The 26213-nt window shown below is 35.3% G+C and overlaps 1 protein-coding gene across 2 annotated transcripts in view; it reads right to left on the bottom strand.

Annotated features, from left to right (window-relative positions):
* SCC3 (sister-chromatid cohesion protein 3) overlaps positions 1–26213 on the bottom strand; it is a 121426-nt gene that overhangs the window by 22098 nt on the left and 73115 nt on the right. Inside the window, exons 13-21 of one of the 2 annotated variants that reach the window (XM_089791173.1) lie at positions 14559–14720; positions 14194–14394; positions 13972–14109; positions 13666–13866; positions 13401–13545; positions 13195–13304; positions 11782–11925; positions 11290–11555; positions 11034–11158 (exon numbers count right to left, since the gene is read on the bottom strand). In XM_089791173.1, the coding sequence (XP_089647299.1) occupies positions 11034–11158; positions 11290–11555; positions 11782–11925; positions 13195–13304; positions 13401–13545; positions 13666–13866; positions 13972–14109; positions 14194–14394; positions 14559–14720 (1492 nt within the window). The remainder of the gene's footprint in view (positions 1–11033; positions 11159–11289; positions 11556–11781; positions 11926–13194; positions 13305–13400; positions 13546–13665; positions 13867–13971; positions 14110–14193; positions 14395–14558; positions 14721–26213) is intronic. The other variant, XM_089791180.1, reaches the window with a different exon arrangement.

Genomic DNA, 26213 nt, shown 5'->3' with positions numbered 1-26213 from the left:
GTAAGGGGTTGGATCTATGATACAATCCAAGATGGGCGAAATTTCTTGCCCTCCTTCATCTCAACATTCCAGTCATTGGTGACTGTTAGAAACAAATTCAGATTATTTGAAGAGGAATGGAAGAATTTTCTTCCCATCAAGGATTTGGTTATTCCTAGGCTGCAGGCGTTCATTAGGCTACCGGAGGCATATTTGGAAAGAGCCCAGTTGGTTGATGAGAGAGGATTGAGCATAGTTGAATCTTGGTATGTCGCATTGACTACCAGATTCAGAACACTTGAAGAAATTCATGATGAGATTGCACAACACGGCCCAAGCGTCGACACTTCCATTTCGACCATGATGAGCGACGTTGGGGTGGCGCTTGATTTTGAGGGTATTAGAGAGGAGGATGTCAGTGAGACAGGATTTGGATCGAGATTGGATGAGTTAGGAAAGGCTGCCGTCAAAAGGAAACATCTGAACACCCTTTCCTCACTCAATGCTTTTATTGGGTTTGCAAAGGAATATGAGAAGGATCACGAAAGGATACTACAAGCAGCAAACAGCGTGGCAAAGTCAGCAGAACTCCGAGCGAAGCACACACCTTGTCCTCCTATGGAAGAAGTTAACAAAAGGCTAGCTAAGTTCATTGCCTTAGCTAAAAGAACAAAAGAAAAAGGAAGAATTATATTAGAAGATCATCTTATGTAAGCCCAAGTGGCAACTTTCTCTTTCTTCTAGAATAGGACAAGTGTTTGTTTCTGATTGGCCACCATTTTGGTGCCTTCTCATTGGTTGCCACTTTTGCACTTTTTTCATTGGTCCATTGATGAGGTGGCATCTTCTCATTGGCCGATGGGGTGGCAACCCTAATTAGGGTTTTGGATCCAATCTAGATCGTCGATCTTGTTTTGATCTCTACTGTCCATTGTATTTTGGACCTCTATATAAGGCCATTGGCTCTCATTTGTAAAAGGGGGGGGTTGGAGAAATTGTTGCGAAAATAATACCAAAGTGCTCTCTTTTTCATTGCATGTTGACTAAGAACATTGGGTGTTATTGCATGTTTTCTACTTCCACATAGTTAAATTTTTTTTTCAAGTTGAAGCAATTTCATTTCAAGTTGTTAGAGTAAGAGTAAAATAAAATGGATTGTTGCATGGTAGCTTTGGTAGATGTTTGGTAGGGGTCAACACTAGGCCACTAGCATCCTAGCGGCTGGTTGGGAGGCTTTGTGTGGTGATCTAGTTTACTTTCCTTTGAAGCGTTGCATCTATGGAGGTAGGGCCGCTGGTTAGCCTTCATTAGATTCGATCCCCGTCCATCTACTAACCTTCCATTCTTAGGAGTAGGAGTAGTTGAGTAGCCAAATTTCATGCTTAGAAGAGGTTAGTTAGAGAAGTAAACCAAAACATCGGCATTCTCACCTTCCATCGCCATTCACCCTACATTGCCATCATCGCGCCATCAACATCATCTAGCATTCACACCGAACCACCATCTCCATTTTCTCACCAAGATCCAAATTTTTCTCAAACAAGAAAACGTAAGGCCGCCTACGTGATTACCAGCAAATCACATTGATAAAACTGAGCGAGTATCCAACGGTGTAAGGAACATTGGAGTTATACTCATGTCCCATGAGAGATAACTTTTCAAGAGAGGAATTGTGTATTTGATATTCTGTATCAAGCATCCAATTACTAATATGTTATGTAGTGACACAAAACTCGCATCAACAAAATTGAAGCATAAGATGAATGTTTCTAATTTCATAGGTCTTTTGAATCCTGAAGACCCAATTGATTGGATTGGTGAGCTCGAAGATTACTTCGAGTTAGAGGATATTGGAGATTCACTCAAAGTGAGGTTGGTACAAACTAAGTTGAAAGGACATGCTTCTTTATGGTGGAAAGAATTGCAAAGAGATAGAGAAGAGGAAGGTGAAATGAAGATCACTAGGTGGAGATTGATGGTAACTAAATTGAAGGCATATTGATACCTATTGATTATGAACTTGAGTTGTTTAAGAGGTTGCAAAATCTGAAACAAAAGGATATGATAGTGAAGGATTATACCGAGGAGTTCAAACTAACTATTCAGTTTGGGGATAGAGCACTTTCTAAGGAAAAGGTGGCTAGATATATTAATGGTTTGAGATTCAATATTCAGAATGAGATTGGTATGCTGAATATTGGTTCAGTTGAGGATGCTTATCAATAAGCCCTGAGGGCAGAAGAGAAGTTTAATAGAAGACATCAAGGTAGTTCTCGAGGGAAGGAGAAGCAGATCACTTGATGAAGGATAAACAGATTGTTGAGGATGAACCAAAATTTGTCAAACACAAGAAGAGAATAGGTAGAGGTATATTTAAAGGTACTCGTTTCAAATGTGGAGGACATAGAGCTTTTGAATGTTCCCAGAAGGTTGGTAATAGAAGAGTTGTTGTGGTACATGAGAATGTGGATTCAATGAATGAGCCCGAGAAGGAGAATATGTTGGTTCGACAAGCGTCACTTGGTAAGGTGTTGGAACCTTGTCAAAGGAGGAATCTATTCAGGACTTGCTGTAAGTCTGGAGGTAAACGCTGGAATGTAATTGTGGATGGTGGTAGTACTGATAACCTAGTTGTTAAGGAGATGGTTCATAAACTTGGTTTCAAAAGAGTGAGGCATCATTGTCCTTATAAGATCAGTTGGTTACAAGATGAACATGTTTTGGAAGTAAAGGAGCAATGCCTTGTTGATTTTTAGATTGGGCAGTATGTAGATCAAGTGTTGTGTAATATTGTAGAAATGACTAGTTGTCACATATTACTTGGTAGACCTTGGCAGTATGATTGCAAGGCAATGCATGATTGTGTCAAGAATGTGTTTATTGTAAAGAAGGGTAGTGGCAAGAAGCATTCCTTGATTCCTTTAAAAAATACAGAACTTGGTATGAGGAACTTGATTTTGGTAGCCGAGTTGAGTTGAAGAATTCTCAAAGGGTTAGAGATCAGCATGGGAGACAAACATGTGGCACACCGAAGACAAATGTAAAGATGATGGTTGCAGAAAAAGGTTTGCAGAAGTGGAACAAAGGCAAGAGTGTACAAGTTGATAACTTGGAGGACATGTATGTGAAGAACCAATTCTAGGTTTATGTTTATGGGCTGAGCCCTGAAAGATGTTCTTCCAGCTATTAAGAACATATTTTCTTCGCACCTAGGGTGTTTGATGGAGGAGCATCTTGGGGTAGTCAACAATCCTATATGCAGGGCCATCAGGTTCGAATTTGTGAACCTATGGCTTGTGCAGTTGAGGATGTGTTTGAGGCACATTGGAGAACCTTGTCCTAAGTGCGCATAAAGTTTAGAGTAATCGTCTTCGAGTTAGAGCCATTTTGATGGTTGTTGGTATTGTGTTACTAATTTCCTAAATCCATGGAAGTTGGCTCATGCGCTCGTGATTTTGGATCATTGGATGGCACATGGACCTATGCCTAAGGGTGTGTACTTTTATGTTGTCATTCGAGTTAGTTATGCTTTGTAAACTTTGGGCTTGTCCTAAGCATTTATTTATTTAGTGTGTCAGGCCAACTTGTGGCTTGAGTGTGTATCTAATCTAAGTGTTTATTTAATGTAACTTGCTAAGCCAACTTGTGGCTTGGTTTATATAAGTAGAGGGTCTTGTGATGTCTAGAGGCATTCAGTTAAACATGGAATAGTTGAGAAGAGTGAAGTTGAGCAAAGCTACTAGCTAAGTGTGGGCTTGGGAAAACAAGAAGGTTGCTTGGTGGCTTGCAAGCACAAGTTTAGATTCTTCTTGGGGTTTTCTACCAGATTGTGGATTTGGGCTAGTTGTTGTTTGGATCTTGTGAGGTCTTGCAAAATTGTTATTGTAATTGCTAATGTAGTTGGCCATCCCTAGAAGGCCTTACGGCCGAGCATGTTGGATGTAAATCTTATGATTCTATTTTGAGAATTGGCATTATTTTGAATCAAAATCTTTGTGTTATTGTTTATCTTCCATCGTTTGGTTATTTGTTGGGGGCTAGGACATCTCCTTTGGGGATTCTCCTGCCTTGTACTGCATCAAGCATAAAAGCTTATCTTGGAAAAATTGTGACTGCGCCATCAGAATAAGTGATAGCACATTTTATGGAGCAAAGGCAGCAAATGAATTAGTATACCATAGATCAAATCACCACTTGACAAAAAGAAGATCAAAGGGAATGAAGCCTCCAATGTTAATGTTTTGAACCAGAATAATATGAATGCAATATATAGAAAATCATAAAAGCATACAAATAGATACCTTGGGAAAACTCTTCTACTCCAGGGAAAAACCCAGCCACACCCAAAATGTAGATCTTTTTATTGAGTGCTCAAACTTTGAGTACAACGATTTTCTAGCTTATGATTGTTAACACTTAATAGTCAATCACCAAGCCTTCTACACGGTTCAAACATTCGAACCTTTTTGCTATGCACTTACAAAAAATATGAAATGCTCAAGTATCTCATAGATACTTTAACAATTAAGCAGTCAGAGTGTCTTACATGAATTGAACTCAATACTAAGAATATAAAAATATTTCAGACATACATTGATCTTCTTCAATCCTATAGAATGAAAAATCAACACACCATAAAATTCAGACATCATTCATACAATCAAACTTTCATCATATCAAGTAGAATTTTCCTAAGGAATACAAAAGAGATGCCTCTTACACCACCACGGACCGTCAGCAGTTTTAGCAATCTTGATTATAGCTATATCTGTTGCCATGAAATTATTCCATCCTTTTTTTACTTGAGTAAACACAGCTATCTGACTTCTACCAATGTTCAACCCCACAACGAAAGACTATGCAGAAGATAGTGAGACACACAACAAATACAGATATCGTGACGTATCCAGTCCACAACATACACAAAAGCCTTGCAGACCATAAACACAATCCATCCAGCATAAAGAATGAAGCACAAAGAAATATCATTCAATTCTCATTACACTGATTCCATTAAACCTAGGCAATGATAGTTACATAATGATGACATCACACCTTCAAAACAAATGAAGCATCAATAACATAATGACCACATGATATAACAGCAAACATTGGTATGGAAAATATCACCTACAACTACAATCGTTAACACTCCCTCTTAGCAAATGAGATATTCTTCCAAATACACAAGTCATGAAATCTCTCAACATGATACTCGCAATAGATGCACCCATTAATGAGAAAACCCAATAATTTATCACGAATTCTCTCAAGGGGATATTGTCATCTCAGCATGATATTGACCATGGCTACTCCCAAAGGGTCAAGAAACAAAGAACTAAGCCATGGAGGCTCACACATGACTTTCACTATGGCTACTCCCAGAGGGTGGATCCACCATAACTAATTTGGGAGGGTGGAACAAGGGCTCTCACCTCAAACCTCTCTCACGAATGCATTCACAAGGAATTTCACCTCAAACTTCTCTTGCAGATTACTCATAAACAAGGGATTCACCTCAAACTTATCTCATTGAGAAGAACTCATTAACAAGTGATTTCACCTTGAACTTCTCCTCTCAGAGAAGAACTCATTAAAGCACACAAACAATATCATTTGAGTGCTGAGACTCCCTCTCAACAGAGAAAACACTCTCATAGCTTTGATTATCACAATATCATAAATTGGCTCCAATGTATGTCCAACAAAGAGCTTTTGCAATGACACTACTTACACAAGCTTGCTAATCTTCTGCATAGGACTTGGTACTCTCCCTCTATTACATAAGCTCCCTCTTAATCTAAATTATTCCTCTTTGAAGAAACAAATCACAATGACAAACTATCTAAATTCTTCATCTTGAATGATGATATGAATCACCAATTTAGTCCCATGGCAGCAAATAGTGCCCCCATGTTCGTTTCTACAACCTACATGACCTTGCATATAATCTCTCATCGATCTCATTGCTTCTCAATCCATCCTAAAAGCATTTAAGAGAGATTAATAACAATTCATAGAATCAAACTATCATGAATAAAACCATACGAACAAAAGCCAAAGACATTCAAGATTCGTTATACCCAATATTATTAACTACATAGAGTTCATGATAAATTATCAAAGGTATAATCCCAAAATACTTCTATTTATTGCCTAGATTCCCTCAGAAACCACCAATAGATCTCATGTCATCACGCAATACATCTATTATCCTCATAATATGAGTGGCAAACACGTAGGCATAGACGAGCATGACAACATCCCATCTAGGTAAGAAGCTTCATCAAAGATTCTACCCTCCAAGGTTCTTCAACATCATACTCAACACCCATTAGACATCACGATTCTTCTAAAATCTAATTGTTCTATTTTGGTTCAAATAGTTTCCTTCGACCTACTCTGATATCATGTTAATGTTTTGAACCAAAATAATATGAATGCAAAATACAAAAAATCAGAAAAGCATACTAACAGATGACACAATTATTTACCCTAGGAAAACACTCCTACTCAAGGAAAAAACCCAACCACACTCAAAAAGTAGATCCTTTTATTGAATACTCAAACTTTGAGTACAACGATTTTCAAGCTTATGTTTGTTAACACTTAACGGTCAACCATTAAGCCTTATACATAATTCAAACATTCGAACCCTTTCGCTATGTACTTAAGAAAAATATAAAATGCTTAAGTATCTCACAGGTACTTTAAACCATGGCATAATCATTGAAAAATCAGCGAGTTTCCACTAATTGCCAAGTTTTTCTCAGGTTTACTCACAACTTGGCTGGGGAAAAAATTGTAGAGCTTTTGACCCAAAATGACAGATTAATTGAGTTTTGTGAAAACACTCATTTGTGCACGAAATCAGAGGTCAAACGCCCAAAAAAAATTTAATACCATTTTGCATTTAAAGCATTGTTTAGTCATTTTTTGCAACTCAGGCCAAGAGGATTTATACAAATATAACATTTAAGTATAAGTTGCATTTAAGTATAATTTAAGTTATATTTGTAAAGATATTGTCTGGATGTTGAGATAGGTTTCAGCTTCATAGGAGTTAAAATGCAGATTTTAGATTTTGGAGGTTTTCAAAAAAATCCAGGCTTAGCCAAATTTCAGGATTCAACATGCCTTATGTAGTGTTATCTCCCACAAACTATCCTACCTATTTGAGGTCAAATTGAAGCTAGAACAACGATTTTCTAATGATTCTAACTCATTTTCTCACAAATCACTTGGTTTCAATTCTATTTCTAAATCTTGATAAACTTAAATCAACCACTTGCTCACACCTAAGACACAGGCCAAAATTGCTCAAACTCATGCTCAGACTATTTCGCTATCATGTATTTACCTCTAACTTTATAGAAACTAACTGCATTGATGTATTTACTTCTAGTTTTATAGGAACTATTTACTAGTTTTTTAGGTTCCTGAGTTTTGTTTTTTTTTTGAAAGAGTGGCCGATTTTTCTCAAATAAACTTTTTGGGGCTAGCAAGTTATTGCCAAGTGAGAGTTTTCCAACTAAAGTATGCCACATACTACATCTTGATGGAGAGGATGCTTGAGGTGCATGAGGCTCTAGAGTTGATGTTGGTGAATCTAAAGTGGAACCAATGGTCTAATTCTAATTTTGCTGAAGGAAAATCAGTTAATGAGGTAAGTTGTTGAGGCACAATGAGGTAAGTTGCTCATTTTATTTAAAATTTATAATTAAATGTCAAATTTTATATTGTTGATTTTTATATTATGTTAAAATTTATAATTCTGATTATATAATACTATTAAATTGTTTGTTGCATTTTGCAAGTATCTTTGTGGTCTCATCTCCCATTTCACAAATGCCATTTGACATGTCGATACAGACTCTCCTACTCTTGGAGAGATATATGAGACATTTGAGAGTATGTTGGGGAAGATAAAAAACAATTGCAACTAAGGATCCTACTTTGGGGATTTATGAGAACCATATTAGGCCCCTTGTCATGCGGAGGTGGAAATTATGAATACCCTACTTTATATGGCAGCCTACGCTCTAAATCCCAAATTGTATGCAAAATTGGTGGAAGGGCGCCTCCATGTGCTGATCCAAAGGTATTAGATGGCTTCTTACAAGCCATTGCTAAGATGTTTTAAGAGTGGGAAGCTTCAATATTTTGCGCACAATTCCTTGACTTCACAAACCTTTGTGGCCCACATTTGAGTAAACCAAACGTGAGGTTGGACAGAGTTATATTGGCACAAAAAGATCCTATTGGGTGTTGGACATGGCATAAGAGAGATACACCAGAGTAGAAGGTGTTTGCCACTCGCCTCCTTGCACAGGTTGCTAGTTCCCCTGTTGCAGAGAGGAATTGGTCTATATGTGGCTTTATCCACTCCCTCAAGAGAAATAGACTTAACTCTAGATGAGTGGAGAAGCTAGTGGTGGTGCATTCTTCTCTTCGACTTCAAGATTGTCAGACTCCAGAGTATAGCAGCATTACGGTGAGATGTTGATCCTAAATATGTGGCCCAGGTTAATGAGGAGACATGACCAAGTTAGGGTTCCATTAGATGAGGATGCCCTTCTTCCCATGGGCTATAATTGTGATGATTCAGATTGGCTGAATTGGAATAAGACCAGCAATGTGCTTTCTTTTTTATGTATTTTGATCTTTATATTGAACATGAAACTATATGGCAGCACTTCGCCTTTAGGCGTTTTAGTTTTGTATATTAAACTTATTTACATCTTTTTTGTTATCACAAGTACATATGATATTGACAATGTATTCCAATTTCCAAACTTTGAATGCTTATTATGTTTTGAAACGATGAAATGTTGTAAATATTATAATATTATAATGTTTCTTTAACAGTCATTTTAGTTGGTCTTTAGTTTATTAGGTAGTTTCTCTTTAAGTCTTTAATTCATGATTGTTTGTTTTAAAAAGCCATCTTTGTAATTTTTTACAAGGAGCTTTCACCTCCTTTGTTTAATACTTCAGTAATATCAATTTACCATAACATGGTATCAAAGCAAGTCAAAGGGATTTCATAAAATTTCGTGATTTTTTTAAGAAAAATTCAGACCTCTCTTGATTTGTGGAATTTCTTTTAGAGATTCTTTTTTTTTTTTTTTTTTTAAACTAATAGAAATCGTCATGAGGTATTTTATGAAATTCATGGTTTGTTCTCGAAGATTTTTGCTGAAAATCACAAGCCTAGTTGAGGATATTGATATGCGATTTTGTGTTTTAGGCAAAAGTTTTTGATTTTCAAGGTTGCATGTATTTGTGTGTTCTTGTATGTTGCTTGCATGTACATTTTGGTGCTTGCATGTCCTTTTTGTGAGTTGCATGTTCTTGCATGTGTTGTTCTACCGCACGAAGTCTCATGTCACATTAAGGTTTTGATGGGTTTTCATAACTTTTTCCCTTAAAAAATTATCTTATGGGTTTTCATAAAGTTTTCCCTTAAAAAAATTATGATTCTATAATTCGCAAACTTGTGTGAGATTCCTTTGTGGGTTTATTATTTTTTCCTCAAAAATTATATACTAGGTTTTACCGTTTTTCCTCAAATTCAAAGCTTTGTATTCTCAAATTTTAATGTTTGATTTTGATCAATTTTTCACCTCAAAAATCATGTCTAGCTCTTTCAATTTTTCTCTTTAAAAAGTTGTGGCTTTTTGTAGTCCATTTTGGAGCATCATGCTCATCTACAAAGTTTGGAGGGTTTGTCGATTTTTACTCAAAATTGTGCTAGTTGTTCCTAGTGTTTTCCTTTGTCTCCAAGGAAGAGCAGCTCCGTTATGCAAATCAGGGTGGATGCTTTGTGATGATTTATGGTCAGATGTTTGTTGATTACGAGAGGGTCTCTGGCAAACTCATCTCAGTGGCATAGTTAATGGTAGGCTCTTATCTCTTTTTATAAAGCTTTTTGAAGAAGGGGGCACCCTTCTCTATTCTTTCTTGGTCATTAACATTTTGCAGATCCATGGAGGGTCTTATAGCAGCAGCAGAATGTTTTGCAGAGTTTGTGACCAAAAAACCACAGTTAGATGATGACCATTAAGGGAGGGTGTTAGAATATTATAATGTTTCTTTAATGATCATCTTAGTTAGTCTTTAGTTTATTAGGTAGTTTCTATTTCCATCTTTAGTTCATGATTGATTATTTTAGAAACATCGTCTTTGTAAATCTATATAAAAAGCTTTCATCTCTTTTGTATAATACAACTACAACATCTATTTACCATAACGGTAAACTTGTATTTTAAGGTTCTTTGATGCTTAAAGGCATGCTCTATCCATATTTTCATATGAATGTCATGTATATTTGTAAATTTCCCTATATTTTATGTAGCCCTCCCCTTTGCCATCCCCAATCTTGGCAAAAACAATTGTCGTCCCGAAAACTTGTCCCCCTGTCCCCTGCCATCCCCATCATGAAAACTCAGGGTAACACTGCTTATTTCTCTTTTGGGGTCCTGCCCTTGCTTGGATATTCATGTTTGTAACTATCAATAGTATATACCTATTTTATCTTTAGTCTGCATCACCTTTCCAACCACTAGGAATCTTTTCTACCCTTGCAGAGTATTCAATTATAACCAAATGCATTTAGAGGTCACATCCCTAGGTCACTTGAGGACATTAAAATGATTTTATGTATTCATTTTCTTCTTTTCCTTCTTACCTTCTTTTACAAAACATTTATAAATATATTAAATTCTGCTCCAGGGAAAAAGTTTTAAAAAAACATGCAGCAAGTTTTATATTTTCATCCATACATAACACGATCTGTTTGGTTTAAAGCATGGGAAAAATACAACCTCTATTACAATGATATGACCAAGAACAGGTTTTTTTTTGGAACATAATCTCATTATTAATATGTTTCCATCAGAAAATTAACATCCTGGAAAATTCAAGCCTACACAGACATGTGCATGCAAACATATCCCATAACACCTATAGTTCCACACACAAAAAATCAAGATATACTTCCCACCAAAAATTTACTTAGTGTCAAACAGAAAGGAACTTGAGGAATTAGTTACCATAAACACCTTCATTCCTTAAATGTTTTTCCTGCAAATAATCTACAAATGTGAAATAGGGACGCCAACTGCTAGGATCTTCATCGGTGTTGATACCCTCCACTCTCTTTTGCACATGCTTAATTCTGAGAAACAAAAGTATAAAATTGTTTTAGGATCAAAAGCCACATAATTTTTTCGAAAGCCATGTGTAAAGGGGAAAATGAGTAGAAAAAATAAGTACACCACCTCTGATCCATATTAATAAGCTACATACATTTCTTGCACATCTAGTAGAGGCAATTTGAGAGCAAATTGTAGAACACCTCCCTCCAAGAATGCTAACTGCTTTGGAGCATCCTTAAATGCATATTCTATTCCTTCATTTACAATTTTCAGAATGTTTGGTTTGTGCTTATCACGAGCAGAACCCAAAAATGTTGCTGACAGCTGAGTTGCAAGTTCCTTGCATTGTAAGAAGGACTTGCTTGTAGTCCAATCTTCATCATTTTTTGAAGCCTCTAAAACATGTCGTTCATATGCCTGATGAAAAAGATAATTTAAGGGCATATTACTGCAATATTTCTTGCATATCTATTGAAAGATAATGTAGCACAGAATTATGTAAAGGACCAACTTGTTAGATTGATCAATATATTGAATGATTTTCTGTTGAACATTTAAACCAGATCTCAGCAACCAACTGTTTTATGATCTAGACACCCATAAAGAAAGAACAAGATTTATGAAAGGACAACGTTGAACCTACCCTCTTAATGGCTTCTAGACACATTTTTGGGAGATCGTCGCCTTTAGAGTTTTTCTTCAAAAGAGTGATAAGGTACTTCACTGTCTCAGCAACACTTCTCCCATGAAGAATAAAATGTGAAATGATCTCTGCACCAAGAAATTCCTGCAACAACCACAAAACATATGCTTGATGAAAACATAGCAAACGTGGAACTCAAATAATAAAACATTAAACTAAAGAATTATGATGCCCTATGGTCCATTGATATTCTCATCACTTATAATGTCAATGAACTCGCCATTTGCATTCAAAGTGGCAGTAAATGTAGATTGAGATGAACAAAAGTGACGTGTCATAAATTATATATATTTCTGGAAAGATTAACAGAAGAATTTCAGCAACTTTCTCAGGAAGTTTCCCATGAACAGGCCTGGATGTCCCAATATTGTATGCAATTTTGAAGTTTAACCCATTTTCAATTTAGAAAAACTTTACATGGACTTCTTTATGTTTGATCTAGCTGCTGTTATCACCTTTTTAAGTGAGCAAGTTTCCAAAATATGGAGGATGATAAGTTTTTCCTTAAGATCTCAGTCTTTCCCGTTTCTTTTTAAAAGAGAAGCAAATAGCTTTAAAAAAAAATTATGAGATAATATTTTCTTTAACTCTTCACTAGCATTATTTTCTTGGTATTAGCACATATTAATCTAAGCAATCAGCAATTGGCACAGATATTTGGGATTTGCGCTGCATTTTACTCGTGGCTTTTACCTTTCATATGGAGTTAACTACAGCATTCAAGATCCACAAAGAAGCAATCTGGCCAAGAAATTTCCATTCCTTCACGTACAAAAGAAACATAGACATGATTTTTTTGTACTCATTTTTAAGGTTCAAGGTACAGCATGTTTCAAAATAGATGAAGAGAAAAAGATATAAACAAAAGAGAGAATTGTTAATCATAAGTCAGGTCAAATAAGTTGAATGCAATGATTCTCTGTGGTACCATCATGGGTCTTCCAGAATGAAGCCCAGGTTCAAATCCCTATGAAACATGATAAGTGATGAAAATGTATAAAATATAAAAATATCAAATTGTTCAAGTCACAGGGTCTGATAAATAACAACCCACAAGACCAGGGGCCAATCCAGGGTGTTTATAACAGGAAAAATGCCCCCCAGTCATGGCAACTAAGTCAGATGACACTTCATAAGGAGAATATACCAATCAAAATAAAAATTGGTGCAAAATGACCCAAGTATGGTAAAGATTGAAAGATTGTGCATTAGTGGTCTATGAAAATGATATGTCTGAAAACATAAATAGTTAAATTAAGAAATTATTTCTTTATATTATTGAATATTCTCACAATGAAAAGGAACAGAAGTTTCATATACGAGGAAAGAAATAAAAAATTGTGTAGCATTTACCTTAGGGACCATCTCATGTGCAACCAATTTCGCTGCTGCACACATGACAACATCCTTCTGATTTACCTCATCTACACGTTCATTTGAATCCTCTTCATCCTCATCATCATCTAAATGTTTACAAACAAAAGATCAAGTTATTTGAGAATTCACAGAATAATATTTGAATGACATGAAAATTTATTTGTTCTTTAAAAGCAAGTTACCAGCAGCAGTCAGGCGATATTCACAAAGCTTCCAAAATTTCTTCAACATGGCCTTACTTGGACAGAATCCCAAGCACTGTAGCTTGGTCAATTTCAACTTTGCTTCGCTAAATAAACTCCAAGTGTCTGCTAATATAATACATATCTGCAACAAAATACAGCTCCCACTCAGATGTCAATGAGCTAAGGTTTACTATAAGAAATTTGAACTTTTAGAGAAAAACTGAATATGTGCCACTGGAGCCCATTTAGAATTTCCACTTACTGTACTGGTGAGTTCACTTCTTGCAGCTCCCTGCTCCCAGCTTTCCACTACATTATCTGTGAAGTATTCCAGCTGACTAATAAGATTATCACGTTTAGATAGTAAAGCTACCATCCCTGCTTCAGAGGAATTATCAGTTTCAATTGATCTAAATGACCAAGCAGTATTCAAGTACATGTTCATGAGAACAAGTCGTATCACCTGTAAGGCACATAAATCCTGAGTTAGGGATGTTTTTAATATAGTTGAACAATATAGTTAATTCATAGTGGTTTTTCTTTTGTTGTTACAGGTATCATTAGGCACCTCATCATCCAAATTGTTAAAATCCTTAACAAGGCCAAGAACATCTGTGAACAAACTCTCGCTTGATACAAACTTCAATAACTGAAGCTGGTGAAGCCTTTTCAAATTGACTGTCAGAGAGTACTCATCCTCTGAGACCTGTCAACAGAAAATTCAAGCATGTATCAGCTGAATAAAAATGTTACTAAAATGATAAAACAAAATTGCAATCAACAAAGTTACCCCTGCTTGTTTGATGGCTGATCTAAGCTTGAGAACAAGTTCATCTTCTAATTCCTTCAACTTATTCTGAGCAGAATCTTGCAAGTCTGCCTGACTTTCACTGGCACAAAATGTGAATGCCTTGACACATGACTTTAAAGTGTTCTCCTCTCCATGTTTGAAAAATGCGTCTTTTATAAGTTGAAGTGCACTCATGAAACTCTGAAAAACCAACACATGCATCTCTTTATAGTTAAAGTGGGTTATGTTCATGAAATTCTGACTAAGTAATACCCGTTTCATCATTAACGTGTGTATCTCCTTAATCAACCTGCAGGTGGTCAAATTCAGTACCAACAAGTGAAAAACAAGAGGGTTGAATGCACCTGTTCTTGACGCTTCAGGGAATAAAGCTCCAACTTCAAATGCATTATGATTTCCACCAAAGGTGATATCTTTTCCTTATCTGCTAAATATTTTCTCAGCATTTGTGGGTAATGCTTTATCATGCCAGCAGTTACCTCTCGTCTGCTATTGTCCAATGCTTCCTGAAATTATTCAATAAGGACAATAATGAGTAAATTTACCAAGCTTGATTAAATTTATCTCATGTTTTATTTAATATTTTCCTTAGATTATGCCTTTTTAATTTTTCACTACTGTTCTCCTTAGAGTACACTTTTTTTACTATTATTTTGCTTTTAAATGTTAAAACTAAAAGAAAAGGCAAAAGGTTTACAGCCATGTGCTTTGCTTTCTCAAAACAGCTTGGGATAGAACATAATTAACCAACTAAACAGCAAAAAGAACGAGTATATGGTATCTCTGAAATATGAGTTCAAACATTTCAACTGCCCGATTCAGCAAGACACAAGCTCAATCCATTTTGATTTTGAAGTCAACAAAATTTGCATAGCCAGCATGTTTGTCATTTACAGCTTAAGAATTATTAGGTACAATACAAATTGTAGTTATGAGTAGCCAATATTATAACTTCCAATCATATAATGAAATTTGGATGCTCATTTGAATTTTGCCGTATAAAGTTGGTTACATAAAAGTTCTTCATCTATAGAGGCATTCTGCTGATTTTGAAGGCATCTAAGTTCCCATGGTGAAAAAACATTCCATTAAATTTGCATCTGAAATATTAGAAACCAAAATTATGGGAACAAACTTCTATTGTGTTGGATGCGAGACTTCTCAGTTGGCATAGTATAATGAACTCAGCAGATAGGGAGAGACATTTACACAAAATTTACTGAGCTGACTGTGCCACGTCAGACCATATGTTATTAAAGGAGGAAGGGTGTTCAGATAAATCATTTGATATTAATCAGATAACTTATAACCATCACTTGAGCAAAAATTCGGAGTCACAAACCATTATAAACTGCACATTGCAGGGCCTTAATTCAATTAGTCCACCTTCTGCATCTCCTTCTCAGCCTATATTTCCTCTGCCAACAATGTAAAATCCCAGAGTTGATTGGAAATTACCAAACTGGTTGGTGGGTAGAGAACTAAGTTTTAACTGAGTCCCTGACAACAGTTATAAGTAGTAGGTCTCCATGTTAATGTGGCAACTGTGTCTTCCTGTTAAAGTGAGCTTAGAAGGCTAGTTAAGTGCTTATAATAAGTCAATCTTATTGTTGTATGCACCAGTAGTCCACATTACCAGAATGAGGTTTGTTTGTGTATGTCACCATTTTGGCAAGCTCGGAAAGCCGGGACAATTACTGAACTCAACCTTCTTACTTTGGCAAATGATTGCAAGTAAAACCAAGAAAAAGATGTTGCACAAGATATCAATTGTTATTTCTATTCTATGTGACTGTCTGTCTGTCCGTCTGTTCGTCTGCCTGTGTACGGGCAGAGAGAATTGTGAATGGATAGCAATGTCTGATATATAATTACTAAACATGCTACAAATGATATTGCTTTATCGCTTATAGTGATAAGTGATAAAGGAATCGATATATTGTTTTTGGCAATGAATTGCTGTATGATATGTTGATTTGATTAAGAAATGTAGAGATATCGCCAACTGCAATGTGTTGTTGTTTCAGATTTATATTTGTATGCTTGCAAACTCAATGATGGATGCTATTTCCGATTTACAACATGTTAGTATGCAATGTCTCCAATTATTGCTTACAGTGATGATAGTGCTGTGACTGATCTGAACTTTCTGTTCCTGACTGCAACCCTTAGAGCAGATCCAAACTGGATTAAGAAAAGGAAGTAATATTCCAACGGTGCTGGTTGAAGTCAGATTGTATGTCTTCTTGTATCGTGCAAAAGAAATGATACGTTGTGTTTCAAGATCATCAATGTCACCCTTCCTTAGCTAATCACACCCTTTTATGATTACTGCAACTTCGTTAATCATTGGCTTCATACATAGCCGATGTTTGATTATTGCAACTAACCTTAACTATCACTGTGCCTTCATTACTTAATAGCAAACATGGACCATAATATTGTTTATTATTTATTGATGGGATATATTTGCTGCTGATTAACTATCAACTGGTTGATTGTTTTCATATTTAGTCTCACTGTGAACTACTAATTTCTCTTCATACACTCGAGAAATCATTATCAATGATTATATGATGTTCATAATTCATCATATGATCAATCTTTTGCAATCATTGAAGAATATTGAGAGTTTGCTAACACATGGTGACTGCTACCATTCACCGTTTTTGTTTTGAGTTCCTTCCTCCATTTCTGTAGCATTCCTTCTTCAAGACACCATATTTCTTATTACTCGATGGTCCATATACCTCTGTCACTGTTCTTTATTAGCAGTACTGGATAGAACGGTTGCTCCCTTAATCTTTACGAGATTGCTAGGTGTGGCTATGGCAATATCATGCCTGCTGATAGACAAAATTACATGGGGCAGTACAGATGTGCTTATTGAAAATGATGGTCAGGACTTAATATTTCAATTTTAGTTACGCATTCTCACAACCTTTAATATCATTGATATCATTATAACTCTCAATAGCCTCGATAATATTTGTTCTCTGCAGTAATTGGTATCAGTTCTTTGTTTCCTAATTGTATTGACCAATGGAATTGGCATCCAATATTGATCATGCTACTTAATGCCATAATAGATTTCATAATTAATGAACTTCAACACTGTCTTATGGCTTGTTGTTTGTCAACACATCCACAAATAGGAATTGTGTTCTGTTATTTGATTTCCAGCACTGAGTGTCTGACCCCCTCTCTAATTGATGTAGCTTAACATTGATTTTATCTTCATTGGCTTACTTTATTATGTTGATTGATAGATTATCAAAACGGATGGAATATATTGATGAGGACTTGCTTCTGCATTCTTCTTGACTTGTTATCGGCATTGTGAGAGTTCTTACTATGGTTTCATCGTCGATGTTGTATTTTCCAGCCACATACATCACTTCTTAATTGTATGTGGATGATCGGCAAGGTCGTTGTTTACGTGGCTGTGACTCTGCTCTGTATGTATTTTCCTTCCTTATGCAAACAATAAATTGAGGAGGCTTATGTTAATAGGTTTCAATCTTAAATTAGAATTTATCAAATCATATATCTTTTAGGTCCTGGATTGGGGACATTGAAATTTGACCAAAGCCAGAACTTATGACAAGTGGTTTGCAAGTTAAGTAAAACCAAACAAAGATTTGATTTCCATTAATCTAGGATTGCAGCTGTTGCAGAATATAAGAAGTGTTGGAAAGGAACGAGGAAGGATTATTGAGATCAAAAGACCAAAAACCATTCTTTCTGAGAGCAGTGCAGCTACAGCACTTTGGCGCCTAGGAAAAAAGGGGGGGTTTTTTCAAGTGAAAAAACCACAAAAACCCTCAGCTACAGACAAATATCAGAATGCAACAGTATTAATGTTGTTAAAATCCTTTCTAAGCCTACTTTCTGTTTGTTTTAGACTAGGTTGCTAAAAGTTTTGTCTGTTGCAGTCAGAGTTTGTCTCAGCATCAAACTTACTTTCTTTTATTTATATCAATTCACAACTTTATATTATTTTAAAATGTCCATGATTGTTTTATTTGCAGAACAGTAGAAACTTCTTTCAATGAAATAAAATAATTATGCTCTTACAGGTTAAGAATATATTTAGAATCATATAAATATTAAAGAATCTTGTTTTTGGTTACAAGTGGACACTAAATCTAACATGAGTTGTCAAGGCACTCTCTGTATGTTAAATTCGTAACTCTGATCACCATACTGATCTGACTGTGCAGATCGCACAGAGCTTATCATTCTGAAATGCCTTATAAAGGCCTATTACTCCTTGTCTAAACATGATCGGCAGGCTTCTTAAGACAACTATGTGCAAGTATTATCTTAACTAAATCTTAGTTAAGTATTCTCAAACCATTATCTTCTTAAGATCACCAATTATGAGAAGGCATGTATGGGCCGACCTAGATAGGTTCATGTCCCTTCAAGGGACATGACCTTTGGATTCGGTATTTATGTAGGGTTTGGTTGAAGTTTAAGGACACACAAAAATTAGAAGTCTGCTCCTTGATCAATACTGCCCTGAAGACAATTTGCAGAAAATAAAAAACATTTCCAGAATTATATTTATTAATTCTCAAGTCTGCATATTGAAGAGCATCCTCAGCAAGTATAAGAAAGAAGGTATACTCTAAGTCTGATTTATAACAGAATTTGTAGAAACTTTAAATGGTATCAGAGCTCTGGTAGTCAAACCTAGGCTCTGCAAATTAAATGATCAGACTTAATATATCTGGCATCATTCTTCTATCTTCAATGGCATACACAATCAGACCCGAGGATAGGTATGATAGGAAAGAACACTTCGATGCTTGGATATTCAGAATCATAATGATTCTTGAAGAAAATGATGTGAAACAGTGTGCTGATTCAGCATCCAAACAACCTGCTGTTGAACTTAATAAAACTCTTTGGAGTAAAGGAAATAGGAAAGCAATGCAAATCATATTAGATGGAGTGAAAAATGAAATAGTACCCATGCTAATGAAACATCAAACAACATTTCATATGATGAATGCATTATTAAATGCATATGAGGTCAACAGTGTAACTAGAGTCCTCGCACTAAAAAGACAACTAAATCATATACAGATAAAGAAGGGAGAATCAATGAATTCTTACTTCCTAAGAGTTGCTAGTCTAAGAGATGAACTTGCATGTATAGGAACCATAATTGATGACAAGGAACTAACATTGATGGCTATAGATGGGTTACCAAATTCATGGGAAACATTCACACAAGGAGTAAGTGCTAGAAACAATCTTCCTAACTTCAATAAACTTGAGGAAGATTGTCTTCAGGAAGAATCTAGAAAACTTAAGGGGGAAAGTTGAAAACTAAAGATGAAGAACTTCATGTTCTCAACACAAATTCCTACAAAGGTAAGAAGAAGCACTTCAAGAAGAGGGTGATCAAAAGGATGACAAACCTAAGAAAGATCTATCCAATATAAAATGCGAAAAATTTGGACACTGTAGATCTAATTGCCTTGAGAATTCTAAGTAGCAAGTAAACTGTACAAACATTACTAGGAAAGAAGATAGCTATGATCTTGAGAATGGTGTATTGTATTCGACTCTATCAAATGAAGTCTCAAGTAAGGCATGGGTGATTGATAGTGGATCATCTCGACATATTACAGGATACAAAGAAGCACTAGACTCTGTATCTGAAAAAAGTTAATGGCGAAGTCACCATCGGTGATAATTCAGCACATTCCCTCAAAGGAATTGGAAATTGCACCTTGAAACTAAAGTCGGATAGTTCTCTACATCTCAAAGGAGTACTCTATGTACCAAGAATAAAAAGAAATCTACTCTCGTTTACAGCACTTGAAGATGGACATAATGTAATGACCTGGGCTAAGAACTCCTCATTTAAGAAAGCAAAATTGATTGGTCAAAGAAAGGGGTACTTGTATGAATTAAATTCAGAACCTAGTCGACCCATTCAAGCCTTAATTCATGAAGTTCCTGATATAAACAAAATATGGCACAGAAGGTTAGGACATCTAAATTTCAAAACCTTATCGACTATGGAAAAGATGGTTACTAGTTTACTTAAGTTAAATAAAGATCATTCAAGCATATGCAAAGGATGCGCTCTAGGTAAGAACACCAAAAGTCCATTTCATGATAGCACTAGAAAAACTAACAATGTTTTAGAATTAATCCACTCAGATTTATGTGGACCTATGTTTGTTCCTTCTCTTGGCAGATTCTAGTACTATATACTTTTTATAGATGACTTCTCTAGGAAAACTTGGATTTACTTCTCAAAATATAAAGAATCAGAAGAAATCCTCACGAGATTTAAAGAATTTAAAACCTTAATTGAAAACTTATTAGGACATATAATTAAAACTCTTAGGACTAATAATGGAAGGGAGTATACCTTAAATTTGAGGAATTAAGAGGGAGTACACCGTTCCTTATAACCCACAACAAAACATGGTAGTAGAAAGGAAGAATATGACAATTATAGAATCTTTGCTTAGAAGCCTCTTGTACTGCTATCTATATTCAAAACAGAAGTCTTCACTCCTACCTTAGAGATAAAACTCTTGAAGAAGTCTTTACTGAGGTTAAATCTAATATAAGTCATCTTAGAATTTTTGGGTGCTTAGAATATATATATATATATATATATATATATATATATATATATATATATATATATATATATATATATATATATATGTTCCAAAAGAAAAGATAACTAAGTTAGAACCCTCCGAGAGGAAAAGTATTTTTGTAGGGTATGGTAAAACATCTAAAGCATATAGGATTTTCATACCTGGTCAGAAAAATATTGAACTTAGTAGGGATGTAATTTTTGAAGAAGATTTAGCATTCAAAAGAGCCCTAAGTTCTAGAGATCCCTCTCCCTTACCTAGTTCTGAAGAAAATACCAAATCTGAGTCTCAGAGGGAGAACATTGAAGAAATTGAAGAGAAATTCAAAATCTTAATCTTGAAGAAACGCAAAATTCTAAAAAAAAACCACTTTGGGCCATTAAGACAATAGAGGAAGCACAAGACTATGTTGCACCATCTAGAACCTCCAAAGAAAGCAAAAGACCCAAAAGATTTTCTAGTTATGCAACAAACATGAGTGATTTGTCTAAATCAAAACCAACCAATGTTTCAAATGCTATTAAACATACAGCTTGGAAGGATGCCATGACGGAAGAATACCAATCCATTATGAAGAATGATGTTTGGGAAATTGTTCCAAGACCTGAAGGAAAATCTATTGTTTCTTCCAAGTGGATATTTAAAATCAAGCATGCTGTTGACGGTAGCATTGAAAAATATAAAGTCAGATTCGTAGCTAGGGGATTCTCTTGGAAAGAGGGAATTGATTATGAAGAAACCTTTGCTCCTATTACCAGATACAGCTCTGTAAGAGCAATCCTAGCTATTGCAACATCGAAGGGATGGAAAGTACATCAGATGGATGTAAAATCAGCATTTATGAATGGAAAGATTACAGAAGAGGTATATTTGGAGCAACCTGAAGGATTTGAAACTCATAAACCTGAAATTTTTGTTTGCAGGCTCAAGAATGCTCTTTATGCACTTAAACAAGCTCCAAGGGCATGGTAGGAAAGAATTGATAAGTATCTCACCGGCTTGGGATTCTCCAAGAATGAAGCTGATCCAAATCTATATTATAAAAAGAACAAAGATGATATGGTAATCTTGATACTAAATGTTGATGATTCACTTATAACAAGTGATGATCATCTCATAGATTAATGCAAGAAAGATCTAATCCGAGAATTTGAGATGAAAGATTTAGGACTCCTTCATTACTTCCTAGGACTAGAAGTATGGCAGAATTCTGACAGCATCATACTTAATCAAGAAAAGCATACATTAGACATCTTGAAGAGACTTGGAATGTGGAACTGTAGGCCTATGTCTTCTCCCATGGACACTAATCTACATAAACTTAAGGAAGTAGCAACAGAATCACCTTCCATAAATTCTACTCTTTACAGATAGATGATTGGATCCCTTATGTACTTGGTAAATACAAAACCTGATATCTGCTATGTTGTTAATGCATTAAGTCACTTTATGTGTGAGCCAAAGGAGATTCACCTAGTTGCAGTCAAACACATAATGAGATACTTACAAGGCACTCTTAACCTTGGGCTCAAGTATGAGAAAGTTGAATTGGACCTACATGGATACACAAACTCAGAGTAGGCTAGAAGTGTTACTGACAGGAAAAGCACTTTAAGATGTTGTTTCAGTTTAGGCACCAGTGATGATATCATGGATATGCAGAAAGCAGTCTTCAATAGCACAAAGTTCCACAAAAGTCGAATACATTGCTGCAGCGATGGCCTCTTGGGAAGCAGTTTGTTTTAGAAGTTACTCATGGAATTATTTGGTCAAGCCATGAATCCTACGTTTATTCATTGTGATAATTAGAGTTCAATCACAAATCCAGTTTTTCATGACAGGTCTAAACATATTGAAATTCCTTACCATTATGTAAGAGATATGGTAAATAGGAATACTATAAAATTAGAATACATTTGCACTGCAGATTAGACAGCAGATATTCTTACCAAACCCCTCTATCGAGTGAAGATAGATCACTTTAAAAAAATACTTGGTATGGTTGAATTGTAATTCATTTGTATTCTTTAAATTATTATTAAAAATAATTTTTATTGTTAGGCTATTAACTATTATAGGCTCCACCATTTGTATTCATTATTTAAGAGGTGACGATCTCTGAGATAATGAACACTTTTATAAAAGACATTATGAGAGATGACGATCTCTTAGATAATGTGTTGAACATTAGAGAACTACTGTCAAATCTAGATGAGTTCAAGATCATTTGTGACATAGACATTGTACAGATCTACAGATTTAGATGTCAAGAATTCTGAGTTTAAGATAAAACTAGGTGAACATCAACCCTGATTTAAATACTAATTTGCAGGTTTGAATATGCGAATTCTGAGATGACTGTATTATTGAGATAATCTTAAACTGGAGTTTGAAATTGATACAAGGAACCCGATAGGATATATATGCTTTTAGTCCAAACTGTATGTTTTTGTGTGTCCTAAAACTACATATATTACCTGTCTAAATATCCTTATTGAAGGGTATGTTCTTAAGAGACATGACCCTTTGAAATGCATCCATTATTAAGAGTCTCTAAGTCGGCAACTTTGGAATAGTAATAAGGCTTAACAAATAATTAATTACAAGTCAAACTAACAAATTCCAACCTGATTGCCGACACCTCTATAGAGACTATAAATAATATGCAATGTCATTTTTTAGAGAATATTGAGCAAGAAGAGTGCGGTACGATTCTGTACCCATAGACCTGTAGAATATTCAAGTTACTTTCTTAACACTCCCTCTTAACCTAATATTCCTACAGAGAGATATTATATTGAGCAACATCAATACAAATATTAGACAAGAATTAATACTCTATATCTGTCTATCTCTTCTTAATACATAGTATCATAAAACATATGATACTGAGTCATATTACTAAACCTGTAATATGACAAATCACTGCTACTAGTGATAAGACACACGTTGTGACTCATAGAAACTAGTATTTCTAGCTCACAACTAGATCCTGAACTTAAAGATTTACCAGAATACAAGATAAACTTGAAGAATTTCTAGAATTCTTTCTTTATCCAATTTATGACCCATGAACATTTCAATGGCACAAGACGATCTAAAATTCCCCTGGATCTTACAGTAAAATCTACTGTTAGAACATTATCTAAGAGATCGTCACCTCTCATAATGTCTTTCACACAAGACGATCTAAAATTCACCTGGATCTTACAGTAAAATCTACTGTTAGAACATTATCTAAGAGATCGTCACCTCTCATAATGTCTTTCACATAAGTATTTATTATTTCAGAGATCGTCACCTCTAAATAATGATTACACATGGTGGAGCCCATAATAGTCAATAGCCTGTCAAAAATAAATAAAATTCATCATTTTATTAGGAATCAAATAATAAATTACAACTCAACCATACCAAATCTCTTTCTGAAATGTTCTATCTTTACTCTAGATTGAGGTTTGGTAAGTATATCTGCTATCTGATCTGCAGTACAAATGTATTCCAATTTAACGAAATTCCTATCTACCATATCTCTTACATAATGATAAGGAATTTCAATATGCTTGGATCTATCATAGAAAACTGGATTCACTGAGAGCTTGATAGAACTCTGATTATCACAATGAATGATTGTCGGATTCATGGCTTGCCCAAATAATCCCACAAGCAACTTCCTCAGCCATACTGCTTCTCGAGAGGCCATTGCTGCTGCAATGTATTCAGCTTCTGTGGAGCTCTGAGCTACAGAAGACTGTTTTCAGCATATCCATAAAATCATCACTGATCCTAAACTGAAACAGCATCCAGAAGTGCTTTTCCTATCTTTAACACTTCCACCCCAAACTGAATCAGTGAATCCATGCAAATCTAAAGCCACTCTCTCATATTTGAGCCCATAATTAAGAGTACCTTGAAGGTATCTCATAATGTGTTTAACTGCAACTAAGTGAATTTCCTTAGGTTCACACATAAACTGACTTAAGGCATGAACCACATAGCAAATATCAGGTCTTGTATTTACTAGGTACATCAAAGACCCAATTATTTGCCTATAGAGAGTAGAATCTATTGAAGGTGATTCTGCAGTTGCTTCTTTAAGTTTATGCAAATTGGTTTCCATTAGAGAAGACATGGACTTGCAGTTCCACATTCCGAATTTCTTCAAGATATCTGAAGTGTACTTCCTTTGATTCAATATGATACTATCAACATTCTGTTGCACTTCCAATCCTAGGAAGTAATGAAGAAGACCCAAGTCTTTCATCTCAAATTCTCTGATAAGATCTTTCTTGCATTGATCTATAAGATGATCATCACCTGTGATTAATAAATCATCAACATACAATATCAAGAGTACCATACCATCTTTATTTCTTTTATAATACAAGTTCGGATCAACTTCATTTTTGGAGAATCCTAAGCTAGTGAGATATTTATCAACCCTTTCATACCAAGCCCTGAGAGCCTGTTTAAGCCCATAAAGAGCTTTCTTGAGTCGGCAAACAAAGGCATTTGGATCATGCGTTTCAAATCCTTCTGGTTGCTCTATATAGACTTCTTCAAAAATCTTCCCATTGAGAAATGTTGTCTTTACATCCATCTGATGTACCTTCCATCCCTTAGAGGCGGCAATTGCTAAGACAGCTCTAACGGTAGTATATCTGGCGACAGGAGCAAAGGTTTCTTCATAATCAATTCCTTCTTTCTGAGAAAAGCCTCTGGCTCCAAATCTGGCTTTATATTTCTCAATACTTCCATCAGCGGCATGCTTTATTTTGAATAACCATTTTGAAGAAACAATGGATTTTCCTTTTGGCCTTGGAACTATTTCCCAAACATCATTTTTCATAATTGATTGATATTCTTCTGTCATAGCTTCTTTCCAAGTGGGATGTTTAATAGCATCAGAAGGATTAGTTGGCTCTGTTTTGGAGAAATCAATCATATTTGTTGTATAACCAGAGAATCTTTTAAGTCTTTTACTTTCTCTAACTGATCCTAAAGGTGCAACAAAATCTTGAGCTTCTTCAACTGTTTTTATGGCCCAGAGTGGCCTTTTCTTTAAACTTTCTTCAAGGTTTACTTCATCTTCGACCTCTTCTAAGTTCACCTTATGAGATTCAGACTCACTTATTCTTTCAAAATTTGATAAAGGAGAGGGTTCAAGAGAATTTATTGCCTTTTTAAATGCAAGATCTTCTTCAAAGACTACATCCCTACTTAATTCAATAGTTTTCTGTCCAGGTATGAAGACTCTATATGCTTTAGAAGTTTCACTATACCCTACAAAGATACCCTTCCTTCCAGATGGTTCTAATTTGGTCCTCTTTTCTTTTGGCACATGAATGTAAACAAGACATC

The sequence above is a fragment of the Cupressus sempervirens genome, chromosome 1 (assembly GCF_028749045.1).
Source record: "Cupressus sempervirens isolate cs-2001-9-10 chromosome 1, ASM2874904v1, whole genome shotgun sequence".
NCBI classification, from domain to species: domain Eukaryota; kingdom Viridiplantae; phylum Streptophyta; class Pinopsida; order Cupressales; family Cupressaceae; genus Cupressus; species Cupressus sempervirens.
Note: the sequence above shows the minus strand (reverse complement) of the source record. Positions and strands in the feature narration are given on the sequence as shown.